The following is an 11,888-nucleotide window of genomic DNA, read 5'->3' as shown; positions in this document are numbered from 1 at the left end:
TTTGTGCCTCTCATGTAATGTCTGTTTTCCTTGTGGCTCTCTTTTAGTGTATGTAAGACTCTTAATTTGTGCCTCTCATGTAATGTATGTTGTCCTTGTGGCTCTCTTTTAGTGTATGTAAGACTCTTAATCTGTGCCTCTCATGTAATGTATGTTGTCCTTGTGGCTCTCTTTTAGTGTATGTAAGACTCTTAATCTGTGCCTCTCATGTAATGTCTGTTGTCCTTGTGGCTCTCTTTTAGTGTATGTAAGACTCTTAATCTGTGCCTCTCATGTAATGTCTGTTGTCCTTGTGGCTCTCTTTTAGTGTATGTAAGACTCTTAATCTGTGCCTCTCATGTAATGTATGTTTTCCTTGTGGCTCTCATTTAGTTTATGTAAGACTCTTAATTCGTGCCTCTCATGTAATGTCTGGTTTCCTTGTGGCCTCTTTAGTGTATGTAAGACTCTTAATCTGTGCTCTCATGTATGTATGTTTCCTTGTGCTCTCTTTTAGTTTATGTAAACTCTTAATCGTGCCTCTCTGTAATGTCTGTTGTCCTTGTGGCTCTCTTTATGTATGTAAGACTCTTAATTGTGCCTCTCATGTAATGTCTGTTGTCCTTGTGGCTCTCTTTAAGTGTATGTAAGACTCTTAATCTGTGCCTCTGATGTAATGTCTGTTGTCCTTGTGGCTCTCTTTTAGTGTATGTAAGACTCTTAATCTGTGCCTCTCATGTAATGTATGTTTTCCTTGTGGCTCTCTTTTAGTTTATGTAAGACTCTTAATTCGTGCCTCTCATGTAATGTCTGTTGTCCTTGTGGCTCTCTTTTAGTGTATGTAAGACTCTTAATTTGTGCCTCTCATGTAATGTCTGTTGTCCTTGTGGCTCTCTTTTAGTGTATGTAACTCTTAATCTGTGCCTCTCATGTAATGTCTGTTGTCCTTGTGGCTCTCTTTTAGTGTATGTAAGACTCTTAATTTGTGCCTCTCATGTAATGTCTGTTGTCCTTGTGGCTGTCTTTTAGTGTACGTAAGACTCTTAATCTGTGCCTATCATGTAATGTCTGTTGTCCTTGTGGCTCTCTTTTAGTGTATGTACGACTCTTAATTTGTGCCTCAAATGTAATGTATGTTGTCCTTGTGGCTCTCTTTTAGTGTATGTAAGACTCTTAATTTGTGCCTCTCATGTAATGTCTGTTGTCCTTGTGGCTCTCTTTTAGTGTATGTAAGACTCTTAATCTGTGCCTCTCATGTAATGTCTGTTGTCCTTGTGGCTCTCTTTTAGTTTATGTAAGACTCTTAATTTGTGCCTCTCATGTAATGTCTGTTGTCCTTGTGGCTCTCTTTTAGTTTATGTAAGACTCTTAATCTGTGCCTCTCATGTAATGTATGTTGTCCTTGTGCCTCTCTTGAAGTGTATGTAAGACTCTTAATTTGTGCCTCAAATGTAATGTCTGTTGTCCTTGTGGCTCTCTTTTAGTGTATGTAAGACTCTTAATCTGTGCCTCTCATGTAATGTCTGTTGTCCTTGTGGCTCTCTTTTAGTGTATGTAAGACTCTTAATCTGTGCCTCTCATGTAATGTATGTTGTCCTTGTGGCTCTCTTTTAGTTTATGTAAGACTCTTAATTTGTGCCTCTCATGTAATGTCTGTTGTCCTTGTGGCTCTCTTTTAGTTTATGTAAGACTCTTAATCTGTGCCTCTCATGTAATGTATGTTGTCCTTGTGCCTCTCTTGAAGTGTATGTAAGACTCTTAATTTGTGCCTCAAATGTAATGTCTGTTGTCCTTGTGGCTCTCTTTTAGTGTATGTAAGACTCTTAATCTGTGCCTCTGATGTAATGTCTGTTGTCCTTGTGGCTCTCTTTTAGTGTATGTAAGACTCTTAATCTGTGCCTCTCATGTAATGTATGTTTTCCTTGTGCCTCTCTTGAAGTGTATGTAAGACTCTTAATCTGTGCCTCTCATGTAATGTATGTTGTCCTTGTGCCTCTCTTGAAGTGTATGTAAGACTCTTAATTTGTGCCTCTCATGTAATGTATGTTGTCCTTGTGCCTCTCTTTTAGTGTATGTAAGACTCTTAATCTGTGCCTCTGATGTAATGTCTGTTGTCCTTGTGGCTCTCTTTTAGTGTATGTAAGACTCTTAATCTGTGCCTCTCATGTAATGTATGTTGTCCTTGTGCCTCTCTTGAAGTGAATGTAAGACTCTTAATTTGTGCCTCTCATGTAATGTCTGTTGTCCTTGTGGCTCTCTTTTAGTGTATGTAAGACTCTTAATCTGTGCCTCTCATGTAATGTATGTTGTCCTTGTGCCTCTCTTGAAGTGTATGTAAGACTCTTAATTTGTGCCTCAAATGTAATGTCTGTTGTCCTTGTGGCTCTCTTTTAGTGTATGTAAGACTCTTAATTTGTGCCTCTCATGTAATGTCTGTTGTCCTTGTGGCTCTCTTTTAGTGTATGTAAGACTCTTAATTTGTGCCTCTCATGTAATGTATGTTGTCCTTGTGCCTCTCTTTTAGTGTATGTAAGACTCTTAATCTGTGCCTCTGATGTAATGTCTGTTGTCCTTGTGGCTCTCTTTTAGTGTATGTAAGACTCTTAATCTGTGCCTCAAATGTAATGTATGTTGTCCTTGTGGCTCTCTTTAAGTGTATGTAAGACTCTTAATCTGTGCCTCTCATGTAATGTATGTTGTCCTTGTGGCTCTCTTTTAGTGTATGTAAGATTCTTAATCTGTGCCTCTGATGTAATGTATGTTGTCCTTGTGCCTCTCTTTTAGTGTATGTAAGACTCTTAATCTGTGCCTCTCATGTAATGTCTGTTGTCCTTGTGGCTCTCTTTTAGTGTATGTAAGACTCTTAATTTGTGCCTCTCATGTAATGTATGTTGTCCTTGTGCCTCTCTTTTAGTTTATGTAAGACTCTTAATCTGTGCCTCTGATGTAATGTCTGTTGTCCTTGTGGCTCTCTTTTAGTGTATGTAAGACTCTTAATTTGTGCCTCTCATGTAATGTATGTTGTCCTTGTGCCTCTCTTTTAGTGTATGTAAGACTCTTAATCTGTGCCTCTGATGTAATGTCTGTTGTCCTTGTGGCTCTCTTTTAGTGTATGTAAGACTCTTAATCTGTGCCTCTGATGTAATGTATGTTGTCCTTGTGCCTCTCTTTTAGTGTATGTAAGACTCTTAATCTGTGCCTATGATGTAATGTCTGTTGTCCTTGTGGCTCTCTTTTAGTGTATGTAAGACTCTTAATCTGTGCCTCTGATGTAATGTCTGTTGTCCTTGTGGCTCTCTTTTAGTGTATGTAAGACTCTTAATCTGTGCCTCTGATGTAATGTCTGTTGTCCTTGTGGCTCTCTTTTAGTGTATGTAAGACTCTTAATTTGTGCCTCTCATGTAATGTATGTTGTCCTTGTGCCTCTCTTTTAGTGTATGTAAGACTCTTAATCTGTGCCTCTGATGTAATGTCTGTTGTCCTTGTGGCTCTCTTTTAGTGTATGTAAGACTCTTAATTTGTGCCTCTGATGTAATGTCTGTTGTCCTTGTGCCTCTCTTTTAGTTTATGTAAGACTCTTAATTTGTGCCTCTCATGTAATGTCTGTTGTCCTTGTGGCTCTCTTTTAGTGTATGTAAGACTCTTAATTTGTGCCTCTCATGTAATGTCTGTTGTCCTTGTGCCTCTCTTTTAGTGTATGTAAGACTCTTAATTTGTGCCTCTCATGTAATGTCTGTTGTCCTTGTGGCTCTCTTTTAGTGTATGTAAGACTCTTAATTTGTGCCTCTGATGTAATGTATGTTGTCCTTGTGCCTCTCTTTTAGTTTATGTAAGACTCTTAATTTGTGCCTCTCATGTAATGTATGTTGTCCTTGTGCCTCTCTTTTAGTGTATGTAAGACTCTTAATTTGTGCCTCAAATGTAATGTATGTTGTCCTTGTGGCTCTCTTTTAGTGTATGTAAGACTCTTAATCTGTGCCTCTCATGTAATGTCTGTTGTCCTTGTGGCTCTCTTTTAGTGTATGTAAGACTCTTAATTCGTGCCTCTCATGTAATGTCTGTTGTCCTTGTGGCTCTCTTTTAGTGTATGTAAGACTCTTAATTCGTGCCTCTCATGTAATGTCTGTTGTCCTTGTGGCTCTCTTTTAGTGTATGTAAGACTCTTAATTCGTGCCTCTCATGTAATGTCTGTTGTCCTTGTGTCTCTCTTTTAGTGTATGTAAGACTCTTAATCTGTGCCTCTCATGTAATGTATGTTGTCCTTGTGGCTCTCTTTTAGTGTATGTAAGACTCTTAATCTGTGCCTCTCATGTAATGTCTGTTGTCCTTGTGGCTCTCTTTTAGTGTATGTAAGACTCTTAATTTGTGCCTCTCATGTAATGTATGTTGTCCTTGTGCCTCTCTTTTAGTGTATGTAAGACTCTTAATTTGTGCCTCTCATGTAATGTATGTTGTCCTTGTGGCTCTCTTTTAGTGTATGTAAGACTCTTAATTTGTGCCTCTCATGTAATGTATGTTGTCCTTGTGCCTCTCTTTTAGTGTATGTAAGACTCTTAATTTGTGCCTCAAATGTAATGTATGTTGTCCTTGTGGCTCTCTTTTAGTGTATGTAAGACTCTTAATTTGTGCCTCTCATGTAATGTCTGTTGTCCTTGTGCCTCTCTTTTAGTGTATGTAAGACTCTTAATTTGTGCCTCAAATGTAATGTATGTTGTCCTTGTGGCTCTCTTTTAGTGTATGTAAGACTCTTAATCTGTGCCTCTGATGTAATGTATGTTGTCCTTGTGCCTCTCTTTTAGTGTATGTAAGACTCTTAATTTGTGCCTCTCATGTAATGTCTGTTGTCCTTGTGGCTCTCTTTTAGTGTATGTAAGACTCTTAATTTGTGCCTCTCATGTAATGTCTGTTGTCCTTGTGGCTCTCTTTTAGTGTATGTAAGACTCTTAATTTGTGCCTCAAATGTAATGTCTGTTGTCCTTGTGGCTCTCTTTTAGTGTATGTAAGACTCTTAATTTGTGCCTCTCTTGTAATGTCGGTTTTCCCTGTGCCTCTCTTTTAGTGTATGTAAGACTCTTAATCTGTGTAATGTCTGTTTTCCTTGTGTCTCTCTTTAGGTGTACGTAAGACTCTTAATTTGTGCCTCTCATGTAATGTCTGTTGTCCTTGTGGCTGTCTTTTAGTGTATGTAAGACTCTTAATTTGTGCCTCTCATGTAATGTCTGTTGTCCTTGTGTCTCTCTTTTAGTGTATGTAAGACTCTTAATTTGTGCCTCTCATGTAATGTCTGTTGTCCTTGTGGCTCTCTTTTAGTGTATGTAAGACTCTTAATTTGTGCCTCTCATGTAATGTCTGTTGTCCTTGTGGCTCTCTTTTAGTGTATGTAAGACTCTTAATTTGTGCCTCAAATGTAATGTCTGTTGTCCTTGTGGCTCTCTTTTAGTGTATGTAAGACTCTTAATTTGTGCCTCAAATGTAATGTCTGTTGTCCTTGTGGCTCTCTTTTAGTGTATGTAAGACTCTTAATTTGTGCCTCTCATGTAATGCATGTTGTCCTTGTGCCTCTCTTGAAGTGTATGTAAGACTCTTAATTTGTGCCTCAAATGTAATGTATGTTGTCCTTGTGTCTCTCTTTTAGTGTATGTAAGACTCTTAATTTGTGCCTCTCATGTAATGTCTGTTGTCCTTGTGGCTCTCTTTTAGTGTACGTAAGACTCTTAATTTGTGCCTCTCATGTAATGTATGTTGTCCTTGTGGCTCTCTTTTAGTGTATGTAAGACTCTTAATTTGTGCCTCTCATGTAATGTCTGTTGTCCTTGTGGCTGTCTTTTAGTGTATGTACGACTCTTAATTTGTGCCTCAAATGTAATGTATGTTGTCCTTGTGGCTCTCTTTTAGTGTATGTAAGACTCTTAATTTGTGCCTCTCATGTAATGTATGTTGTCCTTGTGCCTCTCTTTTAGTGTATGTAAGACTCTTAATTTGTGCCTCTCATGTAATGTATGTTGTCCTTGTGCCTCTCTTTTAGTGTATGTAAGACTCTTAATTTGTACCTGTCTTGTAATGTCTGTTGTCCTTGTGGCTCTCTTTTAGTGTATGTAAGACTCTTAATTTGTGCCTCTCATGTAATGTCTGTTGTCCTTGTGGCTCTCTTTAAGTATATGTAAGACTCTTAATTTGTGCCTCTCATGTAATGTCTGTTGTCCTTGTGTCTCTCTTTTAGTGTATGTAAGACTTAATTTGTGCCTCTCATGTAATGTCTGTTGTCCTTATGTCTCTCTTTTAGTGTAAGTAAGATTCTTAATTTGTGCCTCAAATGTAATGTCTGTTGTCCTTGTGGCTCTCTTTTAGTGTATGTAAGACTCTTAATTTGTACCTGTCTTGTAATGTCTGTTGTCCTTGTGCCTCTCATGTAATGTCTGTTGTCCTTGTGGCTCTCTTTTAGTGTACGTAAGACTCTTAATTTGTGCCTCTCATGTAATGTCTGTTGTCCTTGTGGCTCTCTTTTAGTGTATGTAAGACTCTTAATTTGTACCTGTCTTGTAATGTCTGTTGTCCTTGTGGCTCTCTTTTAGTGTATGTAAGACTCTTAATTTGTGCCTCTCATGTAATGTCTGTTGTCCTTGTGGCTCTCTTTTAGTGTATGTAAGACTCTTAATTTGTGCCTCTCATGTAATATCTGTTGTCCTTGTGTCTCTCTTTTAGTGTATGTAAGACTTAATTTGTGCCTCTCATGTTATGTCTGTTGTCCTTATGTCTCTCTTTTAGTGTATGTAAGATTCTTAATTTGTGCCTCAAATGTAATGTATGTTGTCCTTGTGGCTCTCTTTTAGTGTATGTAAGACTCTTAATTTGTGCCTCTCATGTAATGTCTGTTGTCCTTGTGCCTCTCATGTAATGTCTGTTGTCCTTGTGGCTCTCTTTTAGTGTATGTAAGACTCTTAATTTGTGCCTCTCATGTAATGTCTGTTGTCCTTGTGGCTCTCTTTTAGTGTATGTAAGACTCTTAATTTGTGCCTCAAATGTAATGTCTGTTGTCCTTGTGGCTCTCTTTTAGTGTATGTAAGACTCTTAATCAGTGCCTCTCATGTAATGTCTGTTGTCCTTGTGGCTCTCTTTTAGTGTATGTAAGACTCTTAATCTGTGCCTCTCATGTAATGTCTGTTGTCCTTGTGGCTCTCTTTTAGTGTATGTAAGACTCTTAATTTGTGCCTCAAATGTAATGTATGTTGTCCTTGTGGCTCTCTTTTAGTGTATGTAAGACTCTTAATTTGTGCCTCTCATGTAATGTCTGTTGTCCTTGTGGCTCTCTTTTAGTGTATGTAAGACTCTTAATCTGTGCCTCTCATGTAATGTATGTTGTCCTTGTGGCTCTCTTTTAGTGTATGTAAGACTCTTAATTTGTGCCTCAAATGTAATGTCTGTTGTCCTTGTGGCTCTCTTTTAGTGTATGTAAGACTCTTAATTTGTACCTGTCTTGTAATGTATGTTGTCCTTGTGGCTCTCTTTTAGTGTATGTAAGACTCTTAATTTGTGCCTCAAATGTAATGTCTGTTGTCCTTGTGGCTCTCTTTTAGTGTATGTAAGACTCTTAATTTGTACCTGTCTTGTAATGTCTGTTGTCCTTGTGGCTCTCTTTTAGTGTATGTAAGACTCTTAATTTGTGCCTCTCATGTAATGTCTGTTGTCCTTGTGGCTCTCTTTAAGTATATGTAAGACTCTTAATTTGTGCCTCTCATGTAATGTCTGTTGTCCTTGTGTCTCTCTTTTAGTGTATGTAAGACTTAATTTGTGCCTCTCATGTAATGTATGTTGTCCTTGTGGCTCTCTTTTAGTGTATGTAAGACTCTTAATTTGTACCTGTCTTGTAATGTCTGTTGTCCTTGTGGCTCTCTTTTAGTGTATGTAAGACTCTTAATTTGTGCCTCTCATGTAATGTCTGTTGTCCTTATGTCTCTCTTTTAGTGTATGTAAGATTCTTAATTTGTGCCTCAAATGTAATGTCTGTTGTCCTTGTGGCTCTCTTTTAGTGTATGTAAGACTCTTAATTTGTACCTGTCTTGTAATGTCTGTTGTCCTTGTGGCTCTCTTTTAGTGTATGTAAGACTCTTAATTTGTGCCTCAAATGTAATGTCTGTTGTCCTTGTGGCTCTCTTTTAGTGTATGTAAGACTCTTAATTTGTGCCTCTCATGTAATGTCTGTTGTCCTTGTGGCTCTCTTTTAGTGTATGTAAGACTCTTAATTTGTGCCTCTCATGTAATGTCTGTTGTCCTTGTGGCTCTCTTTTAGTGTATGTAAGACTCTTAATTTGTGCCTCTCATGTAATGTCTGTTGTCCTTGTGGCTCTCTTTTAGTGTATGTAAGACTCTTAATCTGTGCCTCTCATGTAATGTATGTTGTCCTTGTGGCTCTCTTTTAGTGTATGTAAGATTCTTAATTTGTTCCTCTCTTGTAATGTCTGTTGTCCTTGTTGCTCTCTTTTAGTGTATGTAAGACTCTTAATTTGTGCCTCTCATGTAATGTCTGTTGTCCTTGTGGCTCTTTTTTAGTGTATGTTAGACACCACTTATTTGTGCCTCTTTTGTAATTTCCGTTAATCCTTTACCTCTCTTTTAGTGTCTTTTTGGTCCCTACCTTGTACCTTGTATGATAGACTCCTAGCTTACCTTGTGTCTCTCTTGAAGTGTATGTTTGACTCTTATCTTGTGCCTCTCATGTAGTGTATGATTAGCTATTCACCTGTGCGTCTCATGTAGTGTCTGATTGGCTAATAACTTGTGCGTCTCATATAGTGCATGTTTGGGTATTAACTTGTGCGTCTCATGTAGTGTTTGTTAGGCTATTAGCTTGTGAGTCTCATATAGTGTCTGTTTGGCTATTACCTTTTGCCTTGCATAGAGAATATGTTTGGCTATTATCTTGTGTCGCTCATGTAGATGCTGTTTGGCTTTTACCTTGTGTCTCTCATGTAGTGTATGTTTGACACTTACCATGTGTCTCTCAAGTAGACGCTGTTTGGCTATTTACTTGTGCGTCTCATAAAGTGTCTGTTTGGCTATTACCTTGTGACTCGCATAGAGTGTATGTTTGGCTTTTTCTTTGTGTCTCTCATGTAATGTATGTTTGGCTTTTACCTTGTGTCTCTTATGTAGTGGCTGTTTGGCTTTTACCTTGTGTCTCTTATGTAGTGGCTGTTTGGCTTTTACCTTGTGTCTCTTATGTAGTGGCTGTTTGGCTTTTACCTTGTGTCTCTTATGTAGTGGCTGTTTGGAGTTTACCTTGTGTCTCTTATGTAGTGGCTGTTTGGCTTTTACCTTGTGTCTCTTATGTAGTGGCTGTTTGGCTTTTACCTTGTGTCTCTTATGTAGTGGCTGTTTGGCTTTTACCTTGTGTCTCTTATGTAGTGGCTGTTTGGCTTTTACCTTGTGTCTCTCATGTAGTGTATGTTTGACACTTACCATGTGTCTCTCAAGTAGACGCTGTTTGGCTATTTACTTGTGCGTCTCATAAAGTGTCTGTTTGGCTATTACCTTGTGACTCGCATAGAGTGTATGTTTGGCATTTACCTTTTGTCTCTTATGTAGTGGCTGTTTGGCTTTTACCTTGTGTCTCTTATGTAGTGGATGTCTGGCTTTTACCTTGTGTCTCTTATGTAGTGGCTGTTTGGCTTTTACCTTGTGTCTCTCATGTAGTGGCTGTTTGACTTTTATCTTGTGTCTCTTATGTAGTGGCTGTTTGACTTTTACCTTGTGTCTCTCATGTAGTGGTTGTTTGGCTTTGACCTTGTGTCTTTAATGAAGTGTATGTTTGGCTTTAACTTTGTGTCTCTAATGTAGTGTATGTTTGGCTTTGACCTTGTGTCTCTTATGTAGCGTATGTTTGGCTTTGACCTTGTGTCTTTAATGTAGTGGCTGCTTGACTTTTACCTTGTGTCTCTTATGTAGTGGCTGTTTGGCTTTTACCTTGTGTCTTTAATGAAGTGTATGTTTGGCTTTAACTTTGTGTCTCTAATGTAGTGTATGTTTGGCTTTTACCTTGTGTCTCTTATGTAGCGTATGTTTGGCTTTGACCTTGTGTCTTTAATGTAGTGGCTGCTTGACTTTTACCTTGTGTCTCTTATGTAGTGGCTGTTTGGCTTTTACCTTGTGTCTCTCGTGTAGTGGTTGTTTGGCTTTGACCTTGTGTCTTTAATGTAGTGTATGTTTGGCTTTAACTTTGTGTCTCTAATGTAGTGTATGTTTGACTTTTACCTTGTGTCTCTTATGTAGTGGCTGTTTGGCTTTTACCTTGTGTCTCTCGTGTAGTGGTTGTTTGGCTTTGACCTTGTGTCTTTAATGTAGTGTATGTTTGGCTTTAACTTTGTGTCTCTAATGTAGTGTATGTTTGGCTTTTACCTTGTGTCTCTCATGTAGTGGCTGTTTGATTTTTACCTTGTGTCTCTTATGTAGTGTATGTTTGGCTTTAACTTTGTGTCTTTAATGTAGTGGCTGTTTGACTTTTACCTTGTGTCTCTTATGTAGTGGCTGTTTGGCTTTTACCTTGTGTCTCTCATGTAGTGGTTGTTTGGCTTTTACCTTGTGTCTCTTATGTAGTGTATGTTTGGCTTTTACCTTGTGTCTCTTATGTAGTGTATGTTTGGCTTTTACCTTGTGTCTCTTATGTAGTGGTTGTTTGGCTTTTACCTTGTGTCTCTATTGTAGTGTATGTTTGGCTTTAACTTTGTGTCTCTAATGTAGTGTATGTTTGGCTTTTACCTTGTGTCTCTTATGTAGTGGTTGTTTGGCTTTTACCTTGTGTCTCTTATGTGGTGTATGTTTGGCTTTAACTTTGTGTCTCTTATGTAGTGTATGATTGGCTTTTACCTTGTGTCTCTTATGTAGTGTATGTTTGGCTTTTACCTTGTGTCTCTTATGTAGTGTATGTTTGGCTTTTACCTTGTGTCTCTTATGTAGTGGTTGTTTGGCTTTTACCTTGTGTCTCTATTGTAGTGTATGTTTGGCTTTAACTTTGTGTCTCTAATGTAGTGTATGCTTGGCTTTTACCTTGTGTCTCTCATGTAGTGAATGTTTGGCTCTGACCTTGTGCCACTCTTGTTGTATCTGTTTTGCTATTAAATTGTGCTTCTCATATAGTGTTTGTTATGCTCTTAACTTTTACGTCTCATATAGTAAGTGTTTGACTGTAAACCTGTGCGTCTCATGTAGTGTTTGTTATGCTATTAGCTTGTGCGTCTCATATAGTATTTGCTATACTATTAACTTATGCGTCTTATATAGTGTTTGTTTTGATATTAACTTCTGCGTCCCATATTGTGTTTTTTGGCTATTTACCTGTGCGTCTCATATAGTGTCTGTTTGGCCTTTACCCTGTGCGTCTCATATTGTGTCTTTTTGGCTTTTACCCTGGGCCTCTCATGTAGTGTTTGTTTGGCTTATAACTTCTGCGTCTCATATTGCGTTTTTTTCTGGCTATTTACTTGTGCGTCTCATAAAGTGTCTGTCTGGCTTCTACCCAGTGTCTCTCGTGTTGTGTTTGTTTGGATATTAACTTCTGCGTCTCATATTGTGTTTTTGGCTATTTACTTGTGCGTCTCATAAAGTGTCTGTTTGGCTTTTACCCTGGGCATCTCATGTAGTGTTTGTTTGGCTTATAACTTCTGCGTCTCATATTGTGTTTTTTGGCTATTTACTTGTGCGTCTCATATTGTGTCTTTTTAACTCTTACTTTGTGCCACTCTTGTTGTGGCTGTTTGGCTATTAATGTGTGCGTCTCATATAGTGTTTGTTTGGCTCTTGTTTTATGCCTCTCGTGATGTGTCTGTTTGTCTCTTACTCTGTGCCTCTTGTATAGAATTTTTAGCCTCTTACCGTGTGCAACTATTAAAGAGTCTGTTTGATTTGATTCTTGCCTT

General features: G+C 38.1%; 1 protein-coding gene across 1 annotated transcript in view; it reads right to left on the bottom strand.

The window, feature by feature from the left end:
- LOC128238034 (uncharacterized) overlaps window positions 1–11,320 on the bottom strand; it is a 24,914-nt gene extending 13,594 nt beyond the window's left edge. Inside the window, exon 1 of the mRNA XM_052953601.1 lies at window positions 11,308–11,320. Coding sequence (XP_052809561.1) covers window positions 11,308–11,320 — 13 coding nt within the window. The remainder of the gene's footprint in view (window positions 1–11,307) is intronic.
- Between the last annotated feature and the right edge of the window lie 568 nt (window positions 11,321–11,888).

Source organism: Mya arenaria, chromosome 6 (assembly GCF_026914265.1).
Source record: "Mya arenaria isolate MELC-2E11 chromosome 6, ASM2691426v1".
NCBI lineage: Eukaryota > Metazoa > Mollusca > Bivalvia > Myida > Myidae > Mya > Mya arenaria.
The sequence above is the reverse complement of the archived record's forward strand: the minus strand, read 5'-3'. Positions and strand labels throughout refer to the sequence as shown.